Raw genomic sequence first — 15,280 nt, forward strand, 5'->3', positions numbered from 1 at the left:
TATTAGCGACAGGTAGTAGACATCGACAATACTCCAGCCCAGACTGGATGGCAAGGCAGGTTTAAATAGCAGCTGGCTGATTGACACCAGGTGTGGCCAGGTGCCGATCAGCCGCAGCTGAGGGGAAACAGCGCTCAGGGAGACAAGCAGGAAACAACCAAAATAAAAGCGCTGACAGAAAATAAAGACAAACAGAGGAAAAACTAAAACATAACCAAACTGTCAGGAACAAGCCTGACAGTAGCCCCCCTTCCGATAACGGATACCAGACGTTCTAGAAAGAAACCCCCCCAACCAAAAAAAAACCAGTCCAAAGTCACGGGAGGGTGGAGGGAGGACAAGGCGGTGGGCCGCCAGGCCAAGGGTCCCCGCAACCAGCGGGGAAGAGTCAGGTGGCGACGGCGAGTTGACCGCCGCCGCAATTGGCGAGGCGGTTGCCCGTGGAACGACCACATCCGTGGCCGACGAGAGGTCCGCATGCTGGTGCCTACTGGCCGCCAGCGCGTCAAGCCAGCTGCAGGTCACGTAGGCGACGATGCTGGAGACGACGTCAAAGCTGTGGGACGGCCAACCGGTGACGAGGAACCTGGCGACGCCGTGGCACGGCCCGCCAGCTGATGTCGTCGCCGTGGGCGGAGCCAGAGACGAGGAAGCTGAAGTGGTCGCCGTGGGCGGAGCCAGAGACGAGGTCGTCGCCGTGGGCGGAGTCCAAAGAGCAGGCGGCTCGTCTGCTGGCGTGGGCGGAGTCCAAAGAGCAGGCAGCTCGCCTGCTGGCGTGGGCGGAGTCCAAAGAGCAGGCGGCTCGTCTGCCGTCGTGGGCGGAGTCCAAAGAGCAGGCGGCTCGTCTGCCGGCGTGGGCGGACGAAAAGGATGGGTGGGAGAGGGCTTGAAATGAGGCCGTAGTTTTCCTCAATTTACCGTAGCCATCATTGCCAGAATCCCGTCAAGCCTCTCCGCCATCGAAATCTCCGTGGGGTTCGTAATAGGCCGGAGTATTCTGTCACGTGGTGTTGGTGACGAACCCCAAGATGCAAAGACGGCAGGCTTGGTGTAGGAAAACATAATTTAATGTCCAAAATAAAAGTAAAACACAAACCAGGAATCAGGAAAGGCCAAACTGGTAACAGGAAACAGGAACCAGCATACAGGAGATGAGGAACAAAAAGACAGCAAGCTGCAAACAGCTACAGAATACAGCTTACCGTTACAATGACAAGTAGTAGCTACAACGACAGGTAGTAATGACATCGACAAGTATTAGCGACAGGTAGCAGACTTTGACAAGTATTAGCGACAGGTAGTAGACATCGACAATACTCCAGCCCAGACTGGATGGCAAGGCAGGTTTAAATAGCAGCTGGCTGATTGACACCAGGTGTGGCTAGGTGCCAATCAGCCGCAGCTGAGGGGAAACAGCGCTCAGGGAGACAAGCAGGAAACAACCAAAATAAAAGCGCTGACAGGAAATAAAGACAAACACAGAGGAAAAACTAAAACATAACCAAACTGTCAGGGACAAGCCTGACAATATATACTTTAATATTATCACAATGTTCAAGTACAAAATAAAAATAAAATACACTCTTAAATAATTAATGAATGTTGCTTTATTCTGAAATGACACCAACATATTTGCAAAAGAATGTGAGCATTCTGAAACAAAAAAGCACAGAAAGTACACTACCGTTCAAAAGTTTGGGGTCACCCAAACAATTTTGTAGAATAGCCTTCATTTCCAAGAACAAGAATAGACTGTCGAGTTTCAGATGAAAGTTTTTTTTTTCTGGCCATTTTGAGCGTTTAATTGACCCCACAAATGTGATGCTCCAGAAACTCAATGTGCTCAAAGGAAGGTCAGTTTTGTAGCTTCTGTAACGAGCTAAACTGTTTTCAGATGTGTGAACATGATTGCACAAGGGTTTTCTAATCATCAATTAGCCTTCTGAGCCAATGAGCAAACACATTGTACCATTAGAACACTGGAGTGGTAGTTGCTGGAAATGGGCCTCTATACACCTATGTAGATATTGCACCAAAACCAGACATTTGCAGCTACAATAGTCATTTACCACATTAGCAATGTATAGAGTGTATTTCTTTAAAGTTAAGACTAGTTTAAAGTTATCTTCATTGAAAATTACAGTGCTTTTCCTTCAAAAATAAGGACATTTCAATGTGACCCCAAACTTTTGAACGGTAGTGTATTAAGTGAAACTGGTAATGTGAAAAAACAGCATTTGCATTTCAAATCAAGCAAAACACGAAGAATGACTTGAAGTTGAAAATGGAAACGTTAAATTGGTTCCATACAAACCTAATATCCTACTGGTTAACATAAATGTATTAATGTTGCATTTCAAAATCTACGACACAGTTAACTTTAATAATACTTAACTGTTCGTTTTTTATGTCAGTGACTGACAGATGAAGGACATTTAATTCTATCATACATACTGATGAAAAGAGAATGTGAGAAGTCCTGCTGGAATAATGGATTCATTTATCACATGCAGATTGAAAGTAGTTGCTCCCTATTAATGTATATGTCAACATATTTTAGGCAAGAAGTTGAAAAAATGAAAAAGTTGCTTTAGTTAGTGTTCTCTCGTGTCTATCCATGATACACTTGACTATAAAATGTGTACTCAAACAAGGAGTACTTTATTAATGTCACTCATTCAGTAAGCAAGCCACAACAACAGAAATATGTTGTACAATGTCACTTTAAAGCAAACTGACTCATGATATTGAATAAGAAAGTAAAAATACTGACGTGCCTTTTAGATGTTTGTTTACCACCAAAAACTACTTCAAAACACTGGTGTCATGATACAAAAGTAGAAGCAAATTTTAACAGTGGACAAGCTCTATGATTTTCCCTCCCACAACAAACACACCCATTTGTACGTAATGGTTCCTTTTTTTTATCCCTCGCAGGGGAATAAACAGAAAACGAAACAGTATACTGCAGAAACAGAAGGCGCCATGGTTTTAAAAAAAAGGCAAATTTGTTTCACTGCATCAAAAGTTCAGCTTCTATGCAGCCCTGATGGCCGCCTGCTGCCTTATTCTCTGTTGTTGTTCTCTAACACCCATCAGCGAACCAAACGGGGAAAAGCCTCCTGAGAGTCCACGTTTTCGCAAAAGGGGCAAAACAGTTTAGAGGAAGGAGCAAAGTCATCACTAGATTAGTGGTAGGGGGCCACAGTTCCAAGCAGCGTGTCATAATAATAAGCTTCGCCAGGTTTACAGGCTGGGCTTTTGTTGTTGGTCCACTTCAGTGCGAGGGTTCTCTGTGGAAAGACCAGCAAAGGACTGAATTAACACCTTCACCTGTTTGTTACTGATCTGCATTGTGTTGTAACATCATGATTTACCTATGGATGCAGTGTTAGCATGTTGAGGAATGTTCGATGGAAGTTGGATCTGTTGCCTAAACAGTTAAAATATGTTTCAAAATCTGACTTTATATATATACACAGTATAAATACACACACACACACACACACACACACACACACACACACACACACACACACACACACACACACACACACACACACACACACACACACACACACACACACACACACACACACACACACACACACACACACACACACACACACACACACACACACACACTTTAAAGACAAATAGAGCTTTTAATACTATCGTTAATGCATGTTGATGATAATTCTAGTTGTGTTACACAAATTTGACTGCAACAAGCAAACGACCGCATCCTCAATGTAATGTAGCGTCCTCGATTGTGGCCAACATCCCCCACCAGCAGTTTTTGCTTATGTTTAGTTATTTTGCACTTTTGTTTTTATTTTGCTCGAAATATTGTATTTAATGAAAGGGAATAAGAAAATAATTTAAATATTTAATTGATATTGTTATAGTGCCGTCCTGTGTTTTTGTTTTGATTATAATTGTGATTAAAAAGTATCTGTATCAGCATTGGTATGATTATTGCTGTTCCTGCAAGTACTTGAAATTGATACACACATTTGTAGTATCACGAAACCTAATGTTAAGTATCCAAACCTAATGTAACGTATCCAAACAACAGAAGAAAAATGAGTCATGACATTGAATAAGGAAGTACATTTTAAAGGGGAACTGCACTTTTTTGGAATTTAGTGTATCATTTACAAACCTTATGCAAGACAAGAACACTTGTCTTTCTTTTTTTAATGTTAATAAGCTTACAATGTAATGCAGAGGTGTATTTACAACAATTTCATAGACATATTATCCTATTTAATGTCATGATGGAGACTGGGGTGGGGGGCAAAATATGTTCTTCTTCCTGGAGGGTGTAACAGATATTTGAGAAGCACTGCCCTAGCCTGTCCTTAAAGTAAACCTAGAATGTTACCCAGTAGAGCAGAGACCAAGCACCTATCATGGAGGTAGGAACCAGACACAGTGTCAAAGCCAATGCTGTTGTTTTTCATTTACTTGTATTTGAATAGTTATTGCAACAGACCCCTGACAAAAGTGCACAGTTTGGACATACAGTACTGTGCAAACATGGTAGGCCACCAAAAATACTTACAAAGAAGTGGCAGAAGAACGTTTTTATTGTATTTAACATGTATTTGTATTGTATTTCACATATTAAAAATGTGTAACAGCCAAATGTGCAAATCTCCTAAAAAGAAGAGGGCCAATTAAAAACAATCTGTGGGCTGCAAGTGGCCCCGGGGCTGCATTTAATTTGTGCCATTATCATGAGCTGTAAAAGTAAATTCATGTATTAGCACCATTATCCAGATCCTCTCCAACAATTGCTTGGGATTATTCCTTGGTCCATGTGCCAATTCAGTTGTTTTTCAAGGCAACCTTGCTAATTGTTTCTGTACTGCCGTTTGTTTTTTTATAGTTTACTGTGTCAAAAATAATTTCTGAAATAGTTCATTAGGACTTTTACACAGAACTGTAATTGAGACAAAATCCTAGCCAATTAAGTGTTAATTGGGTCATATGATTTTCTTTTCTACATTCAAAACACTTCCTTGTAGTCTACATAACATGTAATATTTGTTCTTTGGTCAAAATTTAGCATTGATTATGTTTTACAGGCGGATCAGTGCGGCGTCTGCAGTGATGCGGACCCTGTATCGATCGATCGGTCTTGGTGAAGAAGAAGCTGAGCTAGAAGGCAAAGCTCTGAATCTATGGTCGATCTACATCTCTATCTTCACCTATGGTCATGAGCTTTGGGTTATGACCGAAAGGACATGGTCATGAATACAAGAGGCTGAAATTAGTTTCCTCCGTCGGATGGCAGGGCTCTCTCTTACAGTTTCTGTAAAAAAGCCATGTCTATCGGGAGAAGCTCAGTGTAAAGCCGCTACTCCTCCACAGCAAGAGGGGCAAGATGAGGTGGTTTGGGCATCTAGCCACGATGCCCCGCAAACGCCTTCCTGGGGAGGTGTTTAGGCCACGTCCGACCAGTAGGAGACTACGGGGAAAACCCAGGAAACATTGGGGGGACTATGTCTCCCAGTTGGCCTGGGAACATCTCAGGATCCCCCGGGAAGAGCTGGACGAAGTGGCTGGGGAGAGGGAAATCTGGGCTTTTCTGCTTAGGCTGCTGCCCCTGTGGCCCGACCTCAGATAAGCGGAAGAAGATGAATGGATGGATATGTTTTACAGACCATCTTCAGGCCGCTTTCTGACCGTCTCTTCCGGATGCTCCATTGTGGGCGGTCCTATTTACGTGCCTCCACTTTGACTGCGTCTTCTCCCTGTCAGCCATGTTGTAGTTTTGCGCTTCCATATCACGTTTATTGACAGATATAAGTTCCAACGATATGTAGAACTATATGCTACTTTGTATTAGAAATGGCAACAGCGGAGGATTTTTGCATGCATGTTCATGTACGAGCCAGTCTATCCCACAACAAGAGGGTAGAGAAATGAAGGAACTTAGTAACTACAACTTTGGACTACATTCGCAGACACGTACACCTCTTCCATATATGGAGATTGTCGCTGATGTCCCATGCTGGTAAATGTAACGATTTGAGGAAAATATTAAACGGCTTGTTTGCAAAAAGATAACATTGTTTTGTAAATATCCCCTCAACGCCGCTTTGGAATTCATATTTTTGGCTCTTAGGGGGATCCCAAATACACAAAAAGAGGTGCAAACAGGCAAAAAAAGTTGGATTTTGCATAAAAGGATCACAATCCATACGAGTAGAGACAAGAACACATATGTCTTCTTTTTTGCATTCTAATTTGTAATAATGGACTTATTCTAGGTGGCTAGCAATGCTGCTTATGGGAGCAATTCATTCTGCCTCTAAACCACTCTAAAAGTGCATCCAATACCTGCCAACAATACATTATTTACGTTCCATAACATGGATAATAACCAAGCTGTAACGACTATGTTATTGTAAGAGCTAACACAGAAGAATTATTTTTCTAGCGTAGTAACACATTGCCTTGCGACAGCATGCAACGACATTAGCACGAGGAAAGCTAGCTTCTGTGTCAGCAGCTGAATTGTTTTGCATTTGTAATGACAACACAATGCGATAGGACAACAATCTGTACGGACTGAAAAAACTGAACAATTATATTACAGTATCTGTAAAGTATTATTTCATGTTTTGTTTGTACATAGCTACCTTGACAGTGTATGTAGTTGTACTAACAAGCATGATGTGCTGCTTGTACAGTTTAATATAGGGACTTCCTTGTTGGTGAAGCAATTTTGGGATGGTGGAAAAAAGTTTCTACCAGTGCAGAGTTTGTTAGTGCAAACAGTTTGTCTTTCCTTGTGATGCCGTTTCTCTGAACACTGTCCTCCTCGCCAGATACAAAAAGCCTTTGCATCGATAACATTGTCTGCCTCTTAGTGCAGCAGAAGCACTCCATTTCTGTCGGCATAGCTTGGCTCCAAGCTCCACATTTACAATACTAAGTCATGCCGATCCTGACTCTCTCGGCTTCTTTCTGCTCCAACTTTCACCCTCTCATCGTGCTCGCTAAGCTTCTATAACCAGTAATTCTCCATATATTCAGGTTTAAAAACATATGGTTGTGAATCCTCACTTGTCCAAAAATAGTCATCTTTGTTGTCTATTACAAAGTCTGCCATGATTAGAAAACAAACAGAAGAAAGAAGTACGTTGCTATGAGCACTGAAGTCAATGCGACCAGAAAAGAAGTTCCGGCAATGCTTAAAATGACCAAAATATGGTAAATATTGTACATATTGTTATAAAAGTGTCTGTTACTTCTTTCTTATAGGGTGTATATTAAACATTGATGGAGGGTTTTGAAGTTTTAGAGGACTTTGAAGGCAACATTAGTGATTTTCATTAGCTGCAATGTTAGCCGCATCTTGCGAGCATTTTTTGAAATCTTTAGAATCCCCTACCCCAAAAAAAGTGTGTTCTTGTCTTTCATCATGATAAGCTAAATTCCAAAAAGTGCCATTGCCCTTTAGAAGAGGTCATATTTAGATTTTTGTTTCTACATTTATTATTTTATTTTTATTATTAAAATAAATTTGAACATTTAAACATTTACATTTAACAGTCCCTACATTAACATTAAACATTTAAAGCATTTCCTTGTGGTCTACATAACATGTAAAGGTGGTTCTTTGGTCACAATTTTGCATAGATTTTGATTTACAGACCGTCCTTTAGCCACTTTCTGACCATCTCTTCAGGATGCGCCATTTTGTGGGCTGTCCTATTTACTTGCCTCTACTTCAACTAGGTCTTCTCTCTGTCAGCCATGTTGTAGTTTTTAACGCTTATATATGAAGTCTCTTGACAGATATAAGTTAGAACTATACTTTGTATCAGAAATGGCAACAGTGGAGGATGCATGTGCATGTATGAGTCAGTCTGCCCCACAACAATACGATAGAGAAAAAGAAGGAGCTTATGATCCCAGCGTCGGACTGCAATGAACGCAAAGCTCTTTGGGTAAAACTTTACCAGGAATGGAGATATACACTAACGTCACTAATTGGAAAAACTGCTTGTCTGGAGGAAATATAAAGGAAGGCAAGATTGTTTTATTAATATCACTGTCATGCCTCCATGGTTTGATTTAAAATTTTTGAGACTTATGCAGATCCTAAATACAAAAAAACAAATACCAATTGGTAAGAAAAGTTAGTTTTGTATAATAGGTCCCCTTTAATTTCTCTAACATGTCTGTATATTGATAAAGGTACTAAAATACGTTAAACCCACCGGTCGAAGTAAGCCTGCCTCCTCTTCCTCAGCTCCTCTGCTGTGAGCGCCTCATTTTGTACTCTTCGTCCCCCTGCAGCCTCATTGTCCATCTTCACATGTCCACCTCCAGAATCTGAAGATGTGTTGCTCAACACAGCTCCTAATATACAAATAATAATAAAAATGATCACGACACTCTAAAAAAAAAAAACATTACAGTGAAAGTTGCTTCATGAACATTGCTCGTAAATAGAAAAGTTTATATAGTGAAGCAGAGTTCTCCATAAGAAACTGTGTAAATATGAAAAATATAATTCAGCCATGATGAAATATATTTTTGGTGAAGGTTTATACACTTTGAACACAATTTAAAGTGGTATACAGTACTGTATATCAAACATACATAACAAGAGGGTGATGGATCAACTTTCTGTGTAATAAAAAAGTCAAAACAACAACAAGCTGCTGCATGTTCTGTCAACATGAGCACACACACAAAAGTCACTAAGATGCCTTCTCACAAACAAAATCACAAAAATCCTGAACTTTAACGATCATATTGTTACAATAATAAACATTAAAAAAGTAAAATGCACAGACATTAACAACGACAAAGAACTGACGAGAAAGGAGCAGACAGAGGGAGGAAAAAGGAACGGGGAGCCGTATGTGTCTGCGTGTTTGTCGTCTGGAAGAGCGAGGGGACACTCTGGAACGTGACAGTAGATAGTGTCTTCTCCTCCACTGTAATATAATTCTGTTCTGGCATTTTTCCTAGAAATGACTGGCTTCATCACATATAAAAATTGATGTTGTTACTTACTGTGCTGTGGTCATGCTTTTGAGTGCCACTGTACTCGTCGCAAAAATAATTTTTTTACTCCACAGCTAGTCCCTCCTTTTTCCCCGCTGGTTTGTTGAGTTTTTGAGACTCTTATTGAGTTAGCAAAATGGACAAAACTTTTCAAAAGGCGAAAAAACTAAGAAAAGGCACACATGCTGGAGTGTTGAGACGTGACTTCTCCTGGCAGCAAGTGAAGTGGAAGGCTCCACCTTTCCAACAATGTTTTGCCCTGCTTTCTTGCCTGCAGGCCCCTGAATGAAGCGTTCGTCCACTGAGACATGGTTCGCACACAGAGGCATATTTGGCTTGATCTTAAAGTGTGTACATCGAAAACTTTGCATATTGAAGGGTTCTTAAATCGAGGTTCCACTGTACTACAAAGCATATTGACATAAACAGACTATTTTTTTTAGAGAAATAAGCCTTTTGAATCTCATGTTTTATGTCAATAAAAGCGGTTGACCAAGTACGTTGACATCAAATAATAAGTAATGATAAGAACCCTAGGACTTGATGAGTTGGTCGACATAGACGGGTTGTCGACATAAACAAGATTGACTGTACACTACAAACATTTTGTTACCTTGCATGCTGAGCTGAATGGCCCTGCGGAGATCAGCTTCCTCATCTTCCACGTCTATGTCCTGTCTGCTCAGCGCTAGAGCTTTCTTCAGCTCCTCCTCTTCCTCCACGACATTGCTCTCCACGTCAAAGCCCATCTCTGTATGGCTTAGTGTTGCTGATCTACTGCAGTTGCCACATGAAGTAAAAAAAACCCACTAACTTCAAGTGAAACAGATTCTGGATCTTCCTCATTGTACAGTATGCTGGTACCCTGCACTTGTCTGAGCCTCGTCCTCTCCAATAAGCCTTGGCCGCTGCTGTTGCTGCACTCTCATGATCCCAAGAATCTGCTCTGCTTCACAGTCTGGAAGGCTTCCACGGATCACAAAAATTGAATAACCTGCACATACATATGCAACTTTTATTAGTGGCTTTACACTGTCTACAAGATCATTAATTTATGTGTCAACAGCATTACCTTCTTGCTGTAACTGTGCAAGGAAAAGGGCTAAATATGTATCTGATATCAACTCTGGTCCAGTCAAAAGTGAATTCAAGTTAAACCACTGCAATGAAGAGTATTTTACTAAATCAAGCTATATCACAATTATTTATTAAAACATGTTAATTGTACCTGTTGTCCAAGTTTGCGAATAGTAAACCAATGCTCCTTGTAATTGCATATAAAGGCATTTTCATTTCTGAAACATAAAGAGTCACAACTGTCAATTGCATTTAGTAGTGCAGATTATGATGTACAAATAAGCTTAATAAAGACAATTTACATTGGATTGATCATCAGGGTCTGGTACTCCCGGCTGTTGAAGAGGATTAGCTCCAATCCCCAAACTCTCAGAGCATTGCTAATAACCTATGATGACATCACACCAAAGATTATTTATGTATGCGTTCCACTCAAGAACATGACAAAAGTAGTCAACTTGGGCCTCACTTGTATGGAAAAGAACCCACTGTCATCCATGTTTCCAGAAGGTTGCTACAAACATCATCACAGAACACTATGTGAATGTTTTAGAAGTTTAAGAATGTAAATAAATGCACCAGCATTCAGTCACCTGCAAAAAGGTCCTATATTCATCGCTGCCCATTCCTCCCTCTGCCATCCTCATCCTCTCCTCTTCGTCCAACTGATGGGCAATGGAGGAAAGATCCACAGGGCTGAAGTACTCACCTTGCAGCAGGTTGTTGAGGCAGTGCTGGGCGCAGAGAGAGCCCTCTTGCTACACAATAAACAATCGTTATGCAATGATCGCACAATGTTCTTCTGTGTTTTTGACAGGAAAAAACTTTGCGACTTCCCTCTACATCCTTATACCTAACTGGAAATAAAGTTTTTTTTAATAATTACTGAATGATAAGTTGACTATAGCATAGTTAACAAAAAACAGGGAAACAATGCTGCCAACACAAACCTAAAATATCGACCGAAGAGCGAACTCTACATATCCCTGGCACAAGGCTCAAACTTTTTCAAACACACGTAGGTAGTTATAAGGTGTTAAAATGTGTAATATGCACATTTAAACTTACTTTCTCGTGGAATATGGCATCCATATTGGACTCTCTCTCTTTCTGTCAAACATTCAACTCTGACCTCACTCGTGACAACTCGTGTGTTTTTCACCACACAAGCAATCCGAGCAGCGCCCTCTAGTGACCTGGGCTCAAACACGCTACATTATTAAAAAAGCATTGCTATTTCCGCATACGATCCAGATACTTTTAGTACATATTCACTGTATAAGAACCATTACAAATGTAATTTAAAAAAATGTCATGATTAAAACACTTACAACATTTTCCATATTAAAAGTAAACCGACGATTTGCATTGGTATGATGTTACCAGCAGGGGGCGTGGTCTCCACAGCTTCAGAGCTAGGATTTGTTATGTTTACTAAAAACATCAACAAAAACAATTCAAAACCTACTTGTTGTAAGTTAGTATTTCATAGAACAATCTAATATTAGTATTTATTTTCGTGTCAAGTATAAATTGTAAATAATTACTAATGCGTTCTATTACAAGGGAAGTGTAGCTTAACGACATTCACATTCCCTCCTTTACGGCAAATGGAATATGGCGGAGGCTGAGAAACCTTTTGACGAGCTGGAGCTCATTAAGGTACGCTTCTTCAACCACCTCTTACAGTTGACATCTTGCGTACTGATTCGGGAACTTAACGACGGGCTAAAATGTGATATTTACGCGTGTCAGTGTACGTGTATCATTCGCTGAAACCGCGTCCTACTGCTGTGGCTAGCAGTTGCCATTAGCATTGTACTTACTACCTCAAATGTCTGAGCAGTCAGCGCTTCGAATATTGCTCAAGAGTTGGTGCATGTTGGTGTTGTGATTTATTCACAATAACACAGCCGCTCCTGCTTTCTTTCATGTGCGTCAGGATGAGACCCCAATCGACAACCAACGTTACTTTTGTTATGTTAAATTGAACTCCCTGACATATTTCAAAAGTGAAACTCATGCAGAACTTGTAAAATGGCCCCATATTAGACATAGATGTTTTATGATTAAAACTTTAACTGCGTGTGTATGACTGAGTGGTAGTGATGCACAGAAGAGTAAAGTATTAATGATCAAGGAAACATTTAAAAATTCATATTTTATACAGTATATTTGGATGCATTATACATGTTATATAATGTATCTTCAACATCCAATTTGCAGGAATGGCAGGCGTCCGCAGACCTGCAGGCGGCCCTGTACGACTACCTGAGAAAGCAGGTGCCTCGGATCTTTTGTCACAAGGAGCAGGCCATCCCTCAGGAGGAAGAGGAGCGCACACAGAGACTCCTTCTCCATCCTCTGGAGTACTTCCTGTTCGGTGAAGATCCCGACGAAGGTGTGGAGAAGCTCAAGCAGGGCAGTACGTCTTCCCAGCTCTGTGGACGTGTCTTTAAAGAGGGAGAGACAGTCTACTCCTGCAGGTCTGTCAATGTCTCTCATTGTATACAGTAGAAAAAAAATGTCCTCAGGAAAGTCAATATTGTTTTGTTTGTCACTCAAAAGTAGCCAAGAAAGAATAACTACACAGTCGTACCTAAGGACTGGTATTTTTTTACATTTTAACCGATACTAGTACCAAATAGGTACCTAAAAAAATGGTGCCGCTGCTTAACGGTGCCCAAAACAGTAATTAAAAAATGTAAAACATGTTTTTGTTTAAAAACTAACAAACAAACGATGTCTTTTTATTTTTATGGACTTTTGTGACATTTAAGTTTAACCAACGAGTCAGTTAAATGTGTTAAAAATTAAACGATTACGCATTCAAAAATAAAATGTACAAAAAACTTTTTATGACTTTTTCGTCAGCTTTGGGCGAGCTACGTCATTAGTGTGTGCAAGGAAAAACGCGACTAGCCAGTGGAAGTTGGTACTTCATCGCTGTGGCGTATTTGCTTACATGTTGCGTACTTTGCGTAACTTATTTACATAAGTGAGTTGAAAAATAAAGAAACACGCTGATGTCTGTGTTGCCTCTAACAGCCATAAAAAGATAAGAAACTTCCCAAATATATTACACTAAATATATCAGTTTATATATTATATGACTTTAATTTATTTTCACTTTAAAAAACACACATTTTTAAGGTGTGGCAACATTTATTTCATTTTGTAAAAGTAGTAGCAACTTCATTGTTCATTTACGGAATTCGGTCAACTTCCTTTGTTTTCATTTTATTGAACTGCACATGCAAGGGACATCGAGGCTACATTGGGCCTGTGCGCGTTTACACTTGAGTCACATTTCACTTGCAGTGTAAACAGTAGATGGAAAAAAATCTGATTTCGAAAAAAATCTGATTTGGACCACTTTATATAAAATATAAAATAAGGTTAAAAAAAACACTTAAAACAAGAGGGAAATATCAAAGAACATGAAGGACATAAAGGACATTAAAAGAGAACAGAGCTCATGCAACCAGCTGCCACTTCAGTCGGCCCAATTCCACATACAGCTAAAAAAGTAAATCACAACGAAAAAACTAATATTTTTCCGATTTTATGTGGGCAAACAAATTGGTTTGTTTTGTGCAATTTTTGTCTGCGAATAACCGAGACGGACAGGCTGAATTTTTGGTGAACATTTTCCATGAAAAGTGGGACGTACTCAAACCGTGGTACCACTGTATGTAAAGAATGCAGGTCACCGTTTTATTTCAAACTGGTCACATTTTTTCATTTTATATCATTATTTAATATTTAGTAACCCCCAATTTAAAAACATTGCATAAGAAATGTAAATGTCTGGTGGGGCAAATTGTGGACATCCTCAGCAGCAAATTTGCACGATCATCAATCCAGATAGAGTCACATTTGTTTGGTTCATATGTTTTTACTCAGAAAATAAGGAAAATGTAAAAATAAGGCACCTTTATAAAAAATCTGCACCATAAATTAGTGTCTTCATTTTTGGCCTACACCCTAACCCTCTGCAAAGTTTTACAAACATTTAGCGGTGGACAGAGGTATAATGAGTCCATTTTAATACTACACTATTTAGGCTAAGTGTTATATGTGAAGAGCTAATGTAATAACTGTGATTGAGCTGAATAGTCATCATATTTCCTCACATATCAGCTTAGTTACATGTGAGAATACTGCAGCTGTTCAAGAAAGTTAAAAAAATTGTACACTGTATTGTCAACAGAGGCTTTTATCAGTGACCGTACGCTTTTCAACACATTGCAGGGATTGTGCAATAGATCCCACGTGTGTGCTGTGCATGGACTGTTTCCAGGAGAGTGTACACAAAAGTCATCATTACAAGGTGGGTGCAAAAGTAGAGTTAAGATCTTAGGTTGAAAACCTGTGTTTTACTACACACACGCACATATATGTGTGTACATATATATATATATATATATATATATATATATATATATATATATATATATATATATATATATATATATATATATATATATATATATGTACCGTATATACATCTGCATTACTTTATTTACAATGAATTTATCGATTGACTTTTACCCATCGATTTTATAATCGTCCATGTCCGAATTGCGACGTATCTAAATATCGATTATTTCCCTCACCTCTACTACTGTGTATATATACATATATATAATATTTACATATATATATACACATGATATATAAGTATGTAATTATATATATATATATATATATATATATATATATATATATATATATATATATATATATATATATATATATATATATATATATATATATATATATATATATATATACACAGTATATATGGATATATATATATATATATATATATATATATATATATATATATATATATATATATATATATATATATATATATATATATATATATATATATATATATATATGTGTATATATATATATATATATATATATATATATATATATATGTGTATATATATATATATATATGTATGTGTGGGAAAAAAATCACAAGACTATTTCATCTCTACAGGCCTGTTTCATGATGGATTTCCTCAATCCTCAGGAGATTTTAATGGAAGCATTCACATACCATGGTTTATATAGGGCACAGAGCGGGTGGGTACAGGCAGGCGTGGGGGCGTGGTGATTGACTCATGTGTTACCTAGGAGGTGTTTCCTT

At 39.0% G+C, this 15,280-nt stretch overlaps 2 protein-coding genes across 3 annotated transcripts in view; one reads left to right on the forward strand and one right to left on the reverse strand.

Moving 5' to 3' along the window:
* Positions 1-1,317: 1,317 nt before the first annotated feature.
* Positions 1,318-11,308, reverse strand: atxn3 (ataxin 3). Of its 2 annotated transcripts, none has more exons than XM_062042231.1 (11): positions 11,182-11,308; positions 10,707-10,871; positions 10,583-10,627; positions 10,416-10,501; positions 10,265-10,331; positions 10,109-10,196; positions 9,901-10,030; positions 9,650-9,813; positions 8,241-8,382; positions 3,378-3,433; positions 1,318-3,293 (listed from the first exon to the last, which is right to left on the reverse strand). In XM_062042231.1, exons 1-11 carry the CDS (start codon positions 11,203-11,205, stop codon positions 3,247-3,249), a joined length of 1,014 nt encoding a protein of 337 aa, XP_061898215.1. In that variant the 5' UTR covers positions 11,206-11,308; the 3' UTR covers positions 1,318-3,246. The 2 variants fall into 2 exon arrangements, with proteins under 2 accessions (XP_061898215.1, XP_061898216.1); XM_062042232.1 differs by lacking the exon at positions 11,182-11,308 and adding an exon at positions 11,064-11,154.
* A 245-nt stretch (positions 11,309-11,553) lies between these two features.
* The window catches only part of ubr1 (ubiquitin protein ligase E3 component n-recognin 1), an 82,271-nt gene continuing 78,544 nt past the window's right edge, over positions 11,554-15,280 (forward strand). Inside the window, exons 1-3 of the mRNA XM_062042230.1 lie at positions 11,554-11,775; positions 12,340-12,599; positions 14,368-14,446. Of these exons, the coding sequence (XP_061898214.1) occupies positions 11,731-11,775; positions 12,340-12,599; positions 14,368-14,446 (384 nt within the window). The 5' untranslated portion in view covers positions 11,554-11,730. The remainder of the gene's footprint in view (positions 11,776-12,339; positions 12,600-14,367; positions 14,447-15,280) is intronic.

Source organism: Entelurus aequoreus, linkage group LG03 (genome assembly GCF_033978785.1).
Source record: "Entelurus aequoreus isolate RoL-2023_Sb linkage group LG03, RoL_Eaeq_v1.1, whole genome shotgun sequence".
Taxonomy (NCBI): domain Eukaryota; kingdom Metazoa; phylum Chordata; class Actinopteri; order Syngnathiformes; family Syngnathidae; genus Entelurus; species Entelurus aequoreus.